General features: G+C 37.6%; 1 protein-coding gene across 1 annotated transcript; it reads left to right on the forward strand.

The window, feature by feature from the left end:
* The first annotated feature begins 911 nt into the window (after positions 1–911).
* LOC102217388 (choline transporter-like protein 1) lies at positions 912–14089 on the forward strand. The gene is made up of 16 exons (XM_005815160.3): positions 912–1167; positions 1405–1491; positions 3697–3845; positions 4398–4534; positions 5277–5370; positions 6119–6288; positions 7654–7743; positions 7872–8014; positions 8213–8399; positions 10494–10662; positions 11663–11819; positions 11934–12017; positions 12117–12254; positions 12957–13193; positions 13669–13743; positions 13835–14089. The coding sequence occupies exons 1-16, from the start codon at positions 1144–1146 to the stop codon at positions 13856–13858; spliced, it is 1965 nt and encodes a 654-aa protein (XP_005815217.1). The 5' UTR covers positions 912–1143; the 3' UTR covers positions 13859–14089.

Consider the following 14089-nt stretch of genomic DNA (forward strand, 5'->3'; position numbering starts at 1 on the left):
TTTTGATTGTGACCTGACACAATGTGAAAATGTTCAAGGAAAATAAATACTTTTGCAAAAATATTGCAATATATAAGTCATGTAGTATATATAATTCAGAGAAAAAAGGGCTTCAAATACATAAATCTGGTCATCACTCACCAGTGGCAGGAAGTTTGATTAATCTGCTTTCTTGTCCTAATCTGAGCTCATTCATAAAGTCCTACAGAAACTCGGTCCCGTATAAATATAGGAGGTACAACAAACGTTCCAAAAACGGACTACACTTTATTATCACTACATCATTTAAGTCAATTTGTTTCGTCAATGATTGTCTAATACTTAGATATTTTAAGCACTGACAACCTGTCATGGAAAACTTCCCACACCTGCCTCTCGCCCAATGACCGCGAGACCGAGATAGGCACTAAGCCCCTCCCTTCCTTGGCGTGGTCACATTGAGCAATGACGTCTTTTCTCCAGCAAGTGGCGCCAAACTCCACACGGACGCTATGCATGCCCTTGGTTGTGATGCATTTAAAGAAGCGCGTAATTTGTCAAGTCAACCTTGGAAGTAACAAAAGTATATCTTGGCTGTTGTTATTATTATTATTATTATTATTATTATTATTATTATTATTATTATTATTATTATTATTATTATTAATTATTATTATTATTACTGAAAATGTAAAAACAAAACAACACTGCAAAGGGAAAAAGCTTAGAGGGCCAAATTAAAAGCAGAATGCCATAGCTTAGCAACAGAAATAAAAAAAAAATAACAATTGCACATAGCCATGGCAGTTTGAAACACATAAAATAGTTTTCTTTGCAAAAAAAGAGAGATCGTATGTGTTTGTGCAGTGTGTTATTTCCTACAGTCCTTGAAACAAGCACGCATATTTTCACTGGTAGGGTGTGGAGGGTGGAGGGGTGTATAATTGGTCTTCTTCCGTGTTTACCTGAAGCTGTAGGGAGTGCCTCTAACGGGAGAATTTCGATGAACCAAACGAGCTAGCAACGAATGTGTGTGTATGTTTGCGCGGGTGTGTGTGTGTGTGTGTGTTTTGTCTTTTCCGGATAACTTATGAAAAGGAGAGAAAAACGAGAATCGAAAAGTTGTGACGGAGAGACGCAAAGTTTTATTTTTACTGTAACACAATGGGATGTTGTAGTAGCACAGAGGTGAGTTGCAGTTCATGTGCTGGAGGTTAATGGCTGGTTCTCTTCACAGCGCCTTTCGAGGGCATTGCAATGTGACATCTTTTTCAGCAGCAGCACCAACTGTGGCAACTCTTTGTCTTCAACTCCTCAGTAGTTGGTTGTTTACCGGCTGAGGGGAGCTGCACACAGAGAGGCGCTCACAACAAAAACAGGCTCCAAAAGAATAACCGCTCCTGTCTGTCTCTCATGCCTTGGCAGGGTGAACGGGACTGGAAACCGACGGAGAACCGCAGATACACGGATATACCATGGCTCATCATATTCTCACTGTTTTGCATTGGCATGGTACGTCTGCATGATGATGACAATAATGATTGCTTTTGTTCACAGCTTACCTGTTGAATTCGATTATCAAGAATTTGGTATTTTGCCTTGTAGGACCAGTTAATCAACTTTTGCACGCTAGATCTCATATTCCTGCGTTGTTCCAAAGAATCAACCTTTACACACACTTTTACAACTGAACTTAGCAAATGTTGTTAAACTGGTTGTGCTGTGAGTGATAAACCTTCAGTATTAAATGCATGGATCACCGTTATCATTTTCCTGGAAAGTGTAGATTAAAAGTTTAGAAAGATACTTGACTTTACTGATATTGTTCCTTCTTAAATTTTCTAAGTGAAAACATCTAGTAATGCTTAACTGTAGTGGTTTTCACAGTGATTTATATTGAATAGATAGATCAGATATTGTATCTGATTTGCCAAGTGACACCGTAAATTGTAACATTTTACCCAGTGGCAGTTCTTGCTGCCCTGGTCGAGCCCCTCCTTCTGATGTCCCGTAACAAATCAAATTGCATTAAATCATCAAATTTTTGGGATGGGATAAAAATGCAGTAGTCCCATAAAAGAAGTGTAGTATTTGTTCTGAGTTGCAAACAGGTTGCATGACTGCACATGCATGCAAGCAATAGAAAACTTGATCAAGACATAACTGACAGATAACTTTTAAATCTGTGTGTATGTGAAGCCACATATTACCTTGATGTCAATAACTGAGCCATTTCTACCCTTAACAATCAGAATCATTAAGCTAAATTACAGCCTCCCCATAAAACAGAACAAAAATAGCATCTTGCAAACAAATCATTTGCAGCAAAACTGTCATCTTTCCATCGTTGTATTAATCCCACAATACTCAGTGTGCATACCCTAAAAGTGTAGTTACCATAGTAGGAGCAATTGTTAGAACTTTTTCAAATTACTACAGCAGCCAGTGGAGCACAAGCAGAGGATCAGAAGTCAATTTATTATTATTATTTTTTGTCCATTTTTTGACAACCTGCCTCGTTCTCTGCTAAATGCACTTTGATTCACAAAATGATTCGTTTCAACATTTTTGCAAATAAAAAAATCTGAACAGAGTTGAGTGTCCCTCCCCCACACCATGAGGTACTCTATAGAATTGTTGCTCATTCTTTTTTGTGAAATTTGAAGAGCTCGGGCGGGTGTAGAGTGTCTGTGAAGATTAATTTTCAAAGCTGTGTGGATTATCCCATTTTAACAAATGAATATGTGAATATAAGCTCAACCTCCACCTGACACTCTGTTGCGCTCTATCTAACTCTAGATGTGACGTTTTGTATTTAGTCCATAAAGTTAATTTGTCATCTCATCCAATCTGAGCACTGTCTTCAACACGTTAGCATTGCCCCTGAATTTCTTGTAGCAAATTGCCTACTGGTCTTCCTAAAGCTATTGCGTCAATGAAAAAGACCAATTTGTGCAAAGCATGACTCATTGCTCTCATATTGACAAATTCATCCACCTAAGCAGTGGATCTCTGCAGCTCCTCCAAAGTTTCCCTTTCCTATTTGTTTGACTCACTGTCTGTTTGCCCCGCCTGTGAGTTTAGATGGACGATCAGGCTTTTCATGTGATGTGTCGTGCATCGCTCTGTGAGTTGTGCATTAAGATATTGCTTTACAATCTCACCCTGTTTTAAAGTTCTCGCCAATTTTATCACTTTATCATTTAGTTGTGTTCTCAGAACAGCTCTGTTTGTGCTGTTTTTTCTTTCCTTATGCTTAAAAATCTTTAGTGGTGTCAGAGTAAAGGAAGAAACACATACACTCGCTACACTGTTTAAAAAATGTATCTTAAATAACTGGAAATGCTGACTTACAGCAGGACTTAGTTTCAGATTGAATAGCACCAAGGTAATGCTTCTGGCAAGCAAGAGAGTGTCAATGTATAAAAATCTTAATAAGTGCTAGTCAAACAACAGGCCTAGTCAAAACACATTGTTTTTACCCTACGTGACTATAAAATCCTGTCATTACTAGCAGATATTGCTAGTAATGCAGAACTGGCCATGCACCAACATTCATATAAAAACAGGATGTACTCGGGTGAAGACTCTTCATAATTATATAAAATTCTCAGCATCGTTTTCCTTCTGCCTTGCAGTTCAGCGTTGGACCCTAACAAGTGCCTTAATAGTATTCTGTTAACTGTCCATGTCCTCTTCTGACATCTGTGTCTGCAGGCCTTAATTTGTGGCTTTGCCATCGCCACAGGAGGTGCCTCCCGCCTCGTCTCTGGATATGATAGTTACGGCAACACATGTGGCCGGAATAACACCAACAAGAAGATTGACGGAGTACCACTCAGCGGCGCTGACATGACTGAGAAAAAGTAAATACGTCTTCATTTTAATCATTCGATCTCAGCTATTCTATGTCTCAATCTAGGTACCAGAGTCATTTCATATAGTTGAGAACAAGAAATTCTTGATTTGTGTCATATTTTTAATATTTCTTTTTTTTTCTTGACTTCCAGAGCTGCATAAGCTGGCAGCCGTTTCTCAGTTCTGAGTTTTTCTTACACGACTGTCTCCACCGTGGGGCAATAAAGGAAATTTCTATTCTGTAGAATATTTGGGGCTGGAGGTTACCACCAGCCCACTGTCTGAAGGCCTAGCTTCAGGGAAACAAAGGGCGATGCTTTATTGATGGGCTGATTGCCCGTGGAGGCTTTGGAGAGAAAAAAAAAACAAAGCAGAGTCTGTCTGATGGGGTAGCGAAGGTCAACATCTTTAAGTTTGTGCCCTCGTTAACATGGCAACCACAAAATGAATTTTCATCACAGAAAATTGTCTTTTTTGTTTCACATTCTCAGATGTTTCGATTGTGAGCTGTTTTAAAATTAAAATACAATTTTGTTTCTTTTTCTTGTTTTATTTTTTAGGTACGTTTTCTTTCTAGAGCCTTGCAAATTTGACGTAATCAACAGAAAAATCAAGTCCATCGCCTTGTGTGTCTCCAAATGTCCAGCCACAGAACTGAATACATACAGAGAGTTGAAAGAGTTTGCGCTCAGTAATGGTGAGTAAATTATCAGAAGTGGAAATATCTCAAGTTAAATATCTAAGGTTAAATGTCTAAGGTCTGGTGGTGGTACACATTTGTTGTATTCATCAACAACATTGCTACTAAGGACAGGTCATTTTTTCCTTTTCTGTTTTGGGAACATTGGTTCTCAGGGGTGGGCAATATAGCTGAAAAACGTATCACAAAGAGTGTTCATATCAATTATTAATTAGTTTTTTGTCTTAAATATCTAAAATACTGGAGATTTTAGCTTTCCTGTATCATCCACAGTTTCTTCGTAATCTCAGATTCTTTTTTCACTCCACACTTTGGTTCATTTTGAAGCATTTATGAGACAGGAACCAGGAACTGTAACAGGTTGTTGCTAGGTAACCAGTGAGTGAGTGAGTTAGCTGATGCCACTCACCTTGCTTAGCTGGCCATGAAAAGTTGAGCGATTAGGTCTTTCCTCTGCCTACATCCCCCCAGAATCACTTGTGATTCTTAATGAGCATTCAATGAAATGATTGAATATACTATTGGATGTATTTTCTGTTGATATTGATCATATGTCCATCATTATTGATTTAATGCCCAGCCCTACAGCTGATTGTTTGGGTCATATAGACTTTTTAATGATGTTTCTGGACATCTCTGGAAATTTCCTCAACATGGAGGTCTAAATAATCTGTAGACACTTTTTCTTATCATTACTATCTTTCTTTTGAATCATTTACTTGTTTTTTTCTGTTGTTAGGGTCTAATCTCTGCTCCTATGAGCTTACTCCAACAAGATATGAGAGCAGCAATGAAAGATTCTTAAAATGTCCAAAACTTCCTGTTCCACAAAGGTGAGTCATTTCCATGCTTTGGGTTTTTAAAAATGTTTTTCTTTTTTACACTACATTCAGTAGCTTACAAAAGCATTCATACCCAGTGAACTCTACGTTTATGTTGCGTTACACCAACAAACGTGAGTATATGTAATTGACATCATAGTCATAGAACATCACAAACTAGTGTTGGGTGGTTTGCCATAACCTGTCCCTTTTTAACATTTCTTCAAAATTTGCCATCCCTGGCTGTGTTCCTTAGATATTTAAGATGCTGTTTGTTTACTAATGTTCTATGACGTAGGGGTTTCCAACCCAGGTCCTCAAGGTCCACTGCCGTGTTTTAGATGTGACCCTGCTCTAGCGCAACTGATTCAGTTGTGTCAGTGGGTCGGTCTGCCACATAAAATCTAAGTAAATGCTGTGAAGTTTGAGGTCGAAACATGATGAAATGAGGAAATATTTAAGAGGTGTGAATACTATTGCAGGGTCATCTATATACAAATATGGGGTTGACCTGTTACAAAAACAATGGAAACGTTCATTGTGAATACTTTTGATATTAATATTGGACTTTCAAGATAGAAACTGAGATTCAAGTCAATTTTAATCATAAATTTCCTCTCACTGGATCAATCTGGCTGTCCAGTTAGGGCTTTAAGTGGCCATAATAAAATGATTGCTTGATGAATTAAAAATAACAAGTAAAATTATTGTCTCCATTACTTTTGTTTTCAAATAATGTTTTTCTCCTCCTTGTTCTCAGTAAAGCTGTTCCCGTCTTCCACCGCTGTATCCCTATGGACATCAGCTGCTATGCTGAATTCGCCCAGGCTTTCATCACATTTGTTGGTGACAACACTGTGCTGCGGCGTGTCATTGCAGGAGTGATCACCAGCAAAGAAATCATCATGGGTCTTTGTGTTCTGGCTTTTGGTATAAAACTTTATCTGTAACATCCATCATATGTAGTGGAACGTTTCATTGGTTATTGAAGTGAAACATGCTTGTGAGGTTTGGTTTGCTGCTGTCCCACTGCTCAGCTCTAGTTGCTTGTTGGGATTTTAGCAGGAAGGAAATAGTTTTCAGGGAAACTGTTTTCGGTGCATAAAGGAAAAACAGGAAGTGTCTGAGTGGTTACAGACTTTGGATCCTTTATAGTTAGTCCTGTATACAGGATTAACTATCTATAATAGATATTATAGATCTATAATAATAATAACTATATAGATATTATTTTACATCTATATAGTTTGGGTTTTTAAAAATGTTTTTCTTTTTAAATGACTACAGGCAGTCATTTAATATCTGCTTTGAGTTCTTCTGCTGGTACAGCAGGGACGATGGGGCAAATCTTTGTCCATTTTTATCTTTTTATTTGATTCGTCTGGTTTGTTTTTCAAGAGAGAAATTGTCGCATGACAACATTTTGTTTCTTTTTTTAGAGGGACGTTTGTCATTGACTAAAGTATATGTCAAACTCAAGGTCCAGGGGCCAAATTCAACCCTCCATAACTTTTTATGTGGCCCTCTAGGCTCTATGGGGACACAACTGGCCCTTTGGGGACATTTGTTATCTTGATGTGGCACATAACGAAAATGAGTTTGAGACCGCTGCTGTTTTTTCAAGGTAATTCAGGTTATTTGCCCGACAATAGACGCATTCATCATGGGCATGGGCTTGTAACAAAGGACTTTAACTTTGGTTTTTGAAAGGTATACACAACAGACAGATTTTTTCAAGTTTATTTGGGGTGAACAAATTAGCATTTATTGCAGATAAGATAGGAGGAGCCTGAATTTGTTGATTTTGGGCGTGCCGTGGTGGCGTAGGGGATAGCGCGACCCGTCGCGGGTTCGACTCCCGGACCCGACGACATTTACCGCATGTCTTCCCCCCTCTCCTTCCCTGTTTCCTGTCAGCCTACTATCATATAAGGGACACTAGAGCCCACAAAAGAACCCCTGGAGGGGTAACAAAAAAAAAAAAAAAAAAAGGAATTTGTTGATTTTAATCAGATTCCAGAAATCGTCGATGTTGTTGATGTCTGGCCCATCCCAGACATCTAAGCTTTTCTCCAAAGGACATTGGGGTTTCCAATGTGGGCAGCAGCAATTTGTATTTTTCTTAGTTCTGTGGTTCCACACTAAAAGCACAAAACTAAAATAGTCATACAAATGATCAACCTATTTAAACATCTGACTTGAACTGTAACATTGCAACCATGTTTTATCTACCACAAAGAAAATACCCTTTTTATGAGTTCATGGTGTGTTCTACGTTTTCTCTCCTTTATCCAGTTTTGTCGCTGATCATGACGCTTGTTATTCGTTACATCTCTAAAGTCCTGGTTGTAATTCTCACAATTCTGGTAATCATCGGCTCTGTAGGTAATTTGTTCCATTCTGCTACTCTCAATTAAAATTACTCACAAAATGCTGCAGTACATGTTGTTTTACCTTCTACTCATGATCTTTATTTTCCAGCTCAAACTTTGTAAGTTTTTGATCTTTTTCAGGTGGGACAGGTATCCTCTGGTGGTTGTACGCGGACCAAAAATATGCCCTCAGCAATAACAGCACAAGTATATTATGGAAAGAAGTGGCTGGAGACAACGACAAAGCTTTGCTTGTTTACGCTATTGGTGCTACTATTTTCACCGTATGTATTTCCACAATTGGTAGACTTTTTTTTTTTTTTTTTGTAGAAAAAATACGTAATTATAGTCAGGGTCACACTAAATACTAAAATGCATTGATTTTTGTAATGATATTGTGAAAACTTTCATGTTGTGCACATTGTTAGCCACCTGATCCATTCTAGAAAAGTATAAGGAAAACCCTGTGTTTAATCTTGCAGGTAGTGCTGCTGCTGCTGATGTTTTTCTTGAGGAAGCATGTGTCTCTCACCATCAGCCTGTTCCATGTGACAGGTAAAGTGTTCACCAGCCTCCCCATGCTGTTCCTGCATCCCTTCTGGACCTTTCTCAGCCTCATGATGTTCTGGGTTTACTGGATAGCTGTGCTTCTCTTCCTCGGGACGTCAGGTCAGCTAAAACACACATTATTTCCACTTAAAGTATTTACATTTTTGAATGTTCCTCTGTAAGTCATTTCTTCAAATTCTGATGGTCTTTGATACCATTCCCAAACAAACAGACTATTAAGTGTGTGGCATTTAGTTGGGCTTTTGTGTCATGGCTGAACTCCCACATCTGGAATCCTGTGGCAGTCTCATGATGTGGAGAACAAGGTCAAAGGGCTTTCTCAATTCATCTCCCACTTCTCCTTTCTGCTGGGAAATAGTCAGAATGAAAACAAAAGACAAACACAGAAAAGCTGATGAGTCAAATTTATGCCTTATTTGTGTTTTGGGGCATTTTTAGTTTTATGGAGAAGATATTTCATTCATTATTGACCATTTGCGTTATATTAACACCTTGAAGTATGAATTTTAGTGACAGTAAATGTACAGTAGATGTACTTTATCGAGTGGAGACAAGTTTGTTTAGCGTTGCTCAGGGAAAAATAACAAAATCACTGCAGTGAATGAGAATTTGAAGGGCATACTTTTCTTTGCATTCATAATTGCTTATTTGTACAAGATTGTTTTTATTCTGGCAGACACTCCCAGTTAAGATGTGCAAAAAAACTTTTAAAATAAATTCACCTTTTATTGGAGCAGCAAAACCTCTTTTAGAAAGTAGCCTTTAGGATTTGGATGTTGGGACTGAGAGAAGCATAAAAGGTTGGTTTTGTGTTTACTGAAGCATTCTTCACATGGATTATTATCCAACTGAAACATCAGATGAGCTGTTTTTAGTTTTCTTGCTGAGTCTGCCAATTTTTTTTCTATTTAAGTTATCCTGGTGCCTCAAGACTTTTTGATACCATGCAGTCTAACAAGAACCTGTGGAACAGAATTAGGCCCAAAGCATTACAGATCCTCCTTCGAACCAAAGCGAACAACATTAAAAGGTGTAAAAAAAATTAAAACCTTACACCTAAAGCAAACTGTTTTTGTTCTGATCATTGTTGCATTTAGCAAACTCCACTTATCATTTGGGCCGGAAGGATAAAAAAGGTTTTTAATCATAAACTTCAGTATCATGGTCAAAAAAAAAATCTTATGTCTGTATTGACCTATTTAGGTATTTGTAACAAATATAAATTAAACTTAAATTTATTTTCAAAAAATAGTCATAAACAAAAGCTTAACCATTTAGGGACATTATGAATTACAATTTTAAAAATGACATTTTTGTAACTAGCAACATATTGAAATGCAAAACCAGTTTTTAGTACTGTTTAAGAGTGTAAATACGTTTCAACACAAGCATAAAAATCATTAATCAGTTCACACGACCCACTGGAATCTCTTCATTTTTGTGAAAAAATGCTTAGATATGTATTCTGTCCTATTGAATTTTAAAACCTAACTTTATCATTATTTTGTTGGTTTCTGTCCCTTTATGGAATGTTCTAATAGTTTAAATGCCCAGTATCATTTAATATGATGTTTATAACAACTATTGGTTATAGAATTTCAATTCCCCTGAGAGGTCACTTATGGCTTCAGTAAACTTCTCAGGTCCTTATCCATGTTTGTCACTGTTCCAATTGGTTTAAAGAGGAAAAGAGCAGCTAGTATCTCTGCAGACCCCACACATTCTGAACACAAATTGTTTAAACTTTTACCTTCAGGTTGGTGCTACAGAGCGCAAAAACCAGCTGCCGCAGAGACGGTTTCTACCCCCAGGCTGACTCTCTGAATACAATGTTCTCTTTGCAGCCAGAATACTATATAGAGTTCGTTCACTGCTCAACTAGGAAGCAAAATATACATTTTGCATCATTCCAGTTTTGAATATGTGGTATGCTACATTACATTTATTACTCATGGAAGCAGAAAGTCTTGAGCTGCTAATCTAAAATTCCTAGGTATTCTGACTAATGTAAAAAAAGCAAACATGTCCCACAGTTTCAAGTGACTGACAAAGATAAGAAGACAATCAAAGACGCATGATAGGAAATTAATGTTAAAAGGGAAAAACTTTCCAGGCGTTTTGAGGGGAAAGAAAATCTACCAGTAGACAAACTGCTTGGTTCTTGTCAACTGTATAGCTTGTTTTGTCCTCCAGGATCTCCTGTAAAGAACAACTCCACAGGTGTGGTTGAGTATCAGATGCAGGGGCCTCTTCAGTACATGGTGTGGTATCACCTTGTTGGTCTCATCTGGATCAGTGAGTTCATCCTGGCTTTCCAGCAGATGACCATCGCTGGAGCAGTCAGCACTTATTTTTTCACAAGGTGCTATAATAGTTGGAAAAGACGTGTGTTTCCATTTTATTTTAACTTTACCTAAAAAAAAATTTAACCACTCAGTGTAAAGTAGCTTCATTGGCAAAACATACAAGCTAGAGGGTGTTTGCAATAAACGCATCCAAAAAGAATTACTTAAATGGCTAAAAACTTCTAAGATTACAAATGTCCATTTTTGGTTGAAAGGTTCCATCATAACATTTCTGGAGAAGAAATTTGTCTAATTTGTCTTCAGCATACTGCATGTCTCTGCTATTAGGGGAAGAAATGTCAAAGCCCCAGAGGATCACACGGTCACCACCTTGCTTTACTGTAGATATTATGTTCTTTTCAGCAGATGCTTCATTCCTCCTCCTCTAGACATACTGCTGCTGTTATGAACCAATGGAAGCTTTTCTTGCGTTTCTTGTTTTTGGTCGGAAGTGATGCTTCCATCACGTCCTGAAGGTGTAGCCATTGTTCTGCAGCCTATGCTCCCAACTTTATGTTTAGGAATATGCAGAGTAGTTGCTATATTTTTTATAGCTCTTTTTCTTGTTTTTGCAAGGCAAAATTTTTCTCTGACCCTTTTGGATGTTGGTCTAAGATTTGGCCATTTCTCTAACATGAGGTGAAATGTTACTATCACCTGTGTAGGTTTCTTGTGTCTTGTCTCAAGGATACTTGATGCAGTAATGAAGCTCATGATTGGTTACATCAGATGTACTTTAAAGCAAAACTGATTTGTAAATGTGTGCTCTATTCAGGGTGATTGAATTCCTTTTGAGACTGTAATTGATATTAAAATTTGGCCTTAACATTAAATTTGGAAAATGATTTTTGCAATTTTGTTTCTTTACTTTTTAAGCCATTCTTGTGTTATTTGTTCATTGTAAACACCAAAATAACTTCAGATTTTGCCCATGAACCTACTCTGGAATAATTTTTGGAACAATTGTATGCTACATGATTTCTATTACATTGTCTTTTTATGTGTGACTGAATTTAGGGACAAGAATAACTTACCACAATTTACAGTAGTTTACTCTTCAATTAACACCTTGCGCTACCACATGGGCACTGTGGCAAAGGGATCCTTCATCATCACACTGGTTAAGATTCCTCGTATCATCCTGACGTACATCCACACCCAGCTCAAAGGAAAAGTGAGCCATAAACCTTTATAACCAGATTGTGCAAGTTGACATTACGTGCATTTTTATACATATCTGCAAGCTAGGATTTTATTATATATATAATTTTTTTTTTTCATTTTCCAGGAAAATGCTTGCGCTCGTTGCATGTTGAAAGCCTGCGTCTGTTGTCTGTATTGTCTTGAAAAGTGTTTGGCATTCCTAAATCAAGTAAGTAGCAACAGGGATATGAGGACAGAATATACAAGATTTCACTAAAAGCATTTTGTTTTTGTACAATTTAACAAAGCAAATGTTGACTTGTTTCAGAATGCCTATACTGCAACAGCCATCAACAGCACCAACTTCTGCTCTTCAGTTTGTGATGCTTTTAAACTCTTGCTTGAGAACGCGGCCCAAGTGGCAGTCATTAACACAGTAGGGGACTTTGTCCTCTTTATGGGAAAGGTAAGATGCATCACACATTTGTTTTTTCCTTTTCTCTTTTTGTGACAATTTTTGTTAATAGCACATTTTGGATGCAGTTTGACAATATCCCACGGTCAGTTTCAATTCTTCTCTCCCTAAAATGTATTTAACCAAGGTAAAACCTAAATTCTCCTAAAACAAGCTTCCACACTCGTATGCCTCTTGTGACTTAACAAAAAGCAATTTAACAGATTTCTTTTGAATAAATTACATTACAGTTATTTTCCTGTTGTTTTTCTTCAGTGAGCTTAGTCTTCGGTGGGAAAACACTCTCCCTTACCTAGCTGGGTTTATATTGTCAGGGCACATTTGTTGTTGTAAAAAATATAAAACACAGTGTTATATTTTAAATAGTTTACAATTCTAAACTTAAATTGAAAATGCATTTTGACTTGAAGAAAATCGATGTCATCGTTCAGAACTTCTTCTGTTCGCTGTTTGGCCCGGTACAAATTCTACCAGAGGAATCAAAGTCAATGGGAGAAATCTTGGATTCTCTTGGATTTTAATCGAAAGGAATTGCGTAGGAAGATGATAGCCAGGCTAACTTGACACTACAATGATGTTTAACTTTGAATTCAAACATGATGTGAACTGACAGCTTGTGTTTCCATCTAGTGGGCAAAATGTGTATTTGTTCTGTCCCTGTTGAGAAACCTCTAATCAGAACTTGTTTGTCAGGTTCTAATAGTCTCCTGTACAGCTTTTGCGGGCATCCTGGCTCTGAATTACCAACAGGACTACACCGTCTGGGTGCTACCTCTCCTCATCTCCTGTCTGTTTGCCTACCTCGTGGCCAACTGCTTCCTCTCTCTGTTTGAGAACGTGGTCGACGTCCTCTTTCTCTGCTATGCTGTGGACAAAAAGCACAATGACGGCAGCTCTGGGCGACCGTACTACATGGACAAGGAATTGATGGTGAGGCGGCTTGTTGAGTGCCTGCGAGTTATTGTCATTATAATTCCATGGTTCGGTAGCTAAACATGTTTTAGCTTCAGCTCCCAATGAGTCATGGTAGTCCAAGGGAAAATTTTATGAAAATTCACTGATAAATTTTAGACTCTTGAGAAAATTGTATTTCTCCATTGAAGGTCTGATATTCAATTGTGAATTTTCCGTAACATTTCAGATCTCATTGGGAGCTGAAGCTAAATCATGTCCATCTATTGCTTTGATAGGTACAAGTGAAATGGCAGTTTACCTTACAGATGAATTAAAACTTAGCTTCACCACTTTATTGTTGTTGCTTCATGATTTGCTAAAATAACAGTATAATAAAAACTTAAACATTCAGTCTGGATATGTGTGGAATTTTGAATTGGAAAATTGGTGTTGACCCTGATCTTGATTCTCATAAATTGAGTTTAACAGAATTTTATTTTTTTTGTACCAGGAGCATATTGAGAAGAGTAGTAAAATGGGTAAATACAAGTCGCCAGAGGGAGAGGGACGGGAAATGAAGCCCATGGTGAGTAGAAAAATCTTCATGTGATGTGGCGATGTATTTCTTTCTATCTACTCCGTAAATAAGTACTAAATATGTTTTTTGCATCTTGCAGAGAGGTGGAGAGAGTTCAGCTTGACCAATTATCTAACCACCATGTCATAAAAGCTGCTTTAAAAAAGCTCCTGAAATGCACACAGTATGACAAGAATGAAGTCAGGCTTACCGGTAACCAGCATCAAATTCAGAGGTTTCAGCAGAATTTACTATTCTTTTTGGACAGAAGCTCTGAACAGTTATACCGTATAGATTTTACTGTGTTGTAAAGAGAGGGATTTTCATAAAAACTTCAAACTAACAGGGAAAAGGA

This window comes from Xiphophorus maculatus, chromosome 5 (genome assembly GCF_002775205.1).
Source record: "Xiphophorus maculatus strain JP 163 A chromosome 5, X_maculatus-5.0-male, whole genome shotgun sequence".
Lineage (NCBI taxonomy): Eukaryota > Metazoa > Chordata > Actinopteri > Cyprinodontiformes > Poeciliidae > Xiphophorus > Xiphophorus maculatus.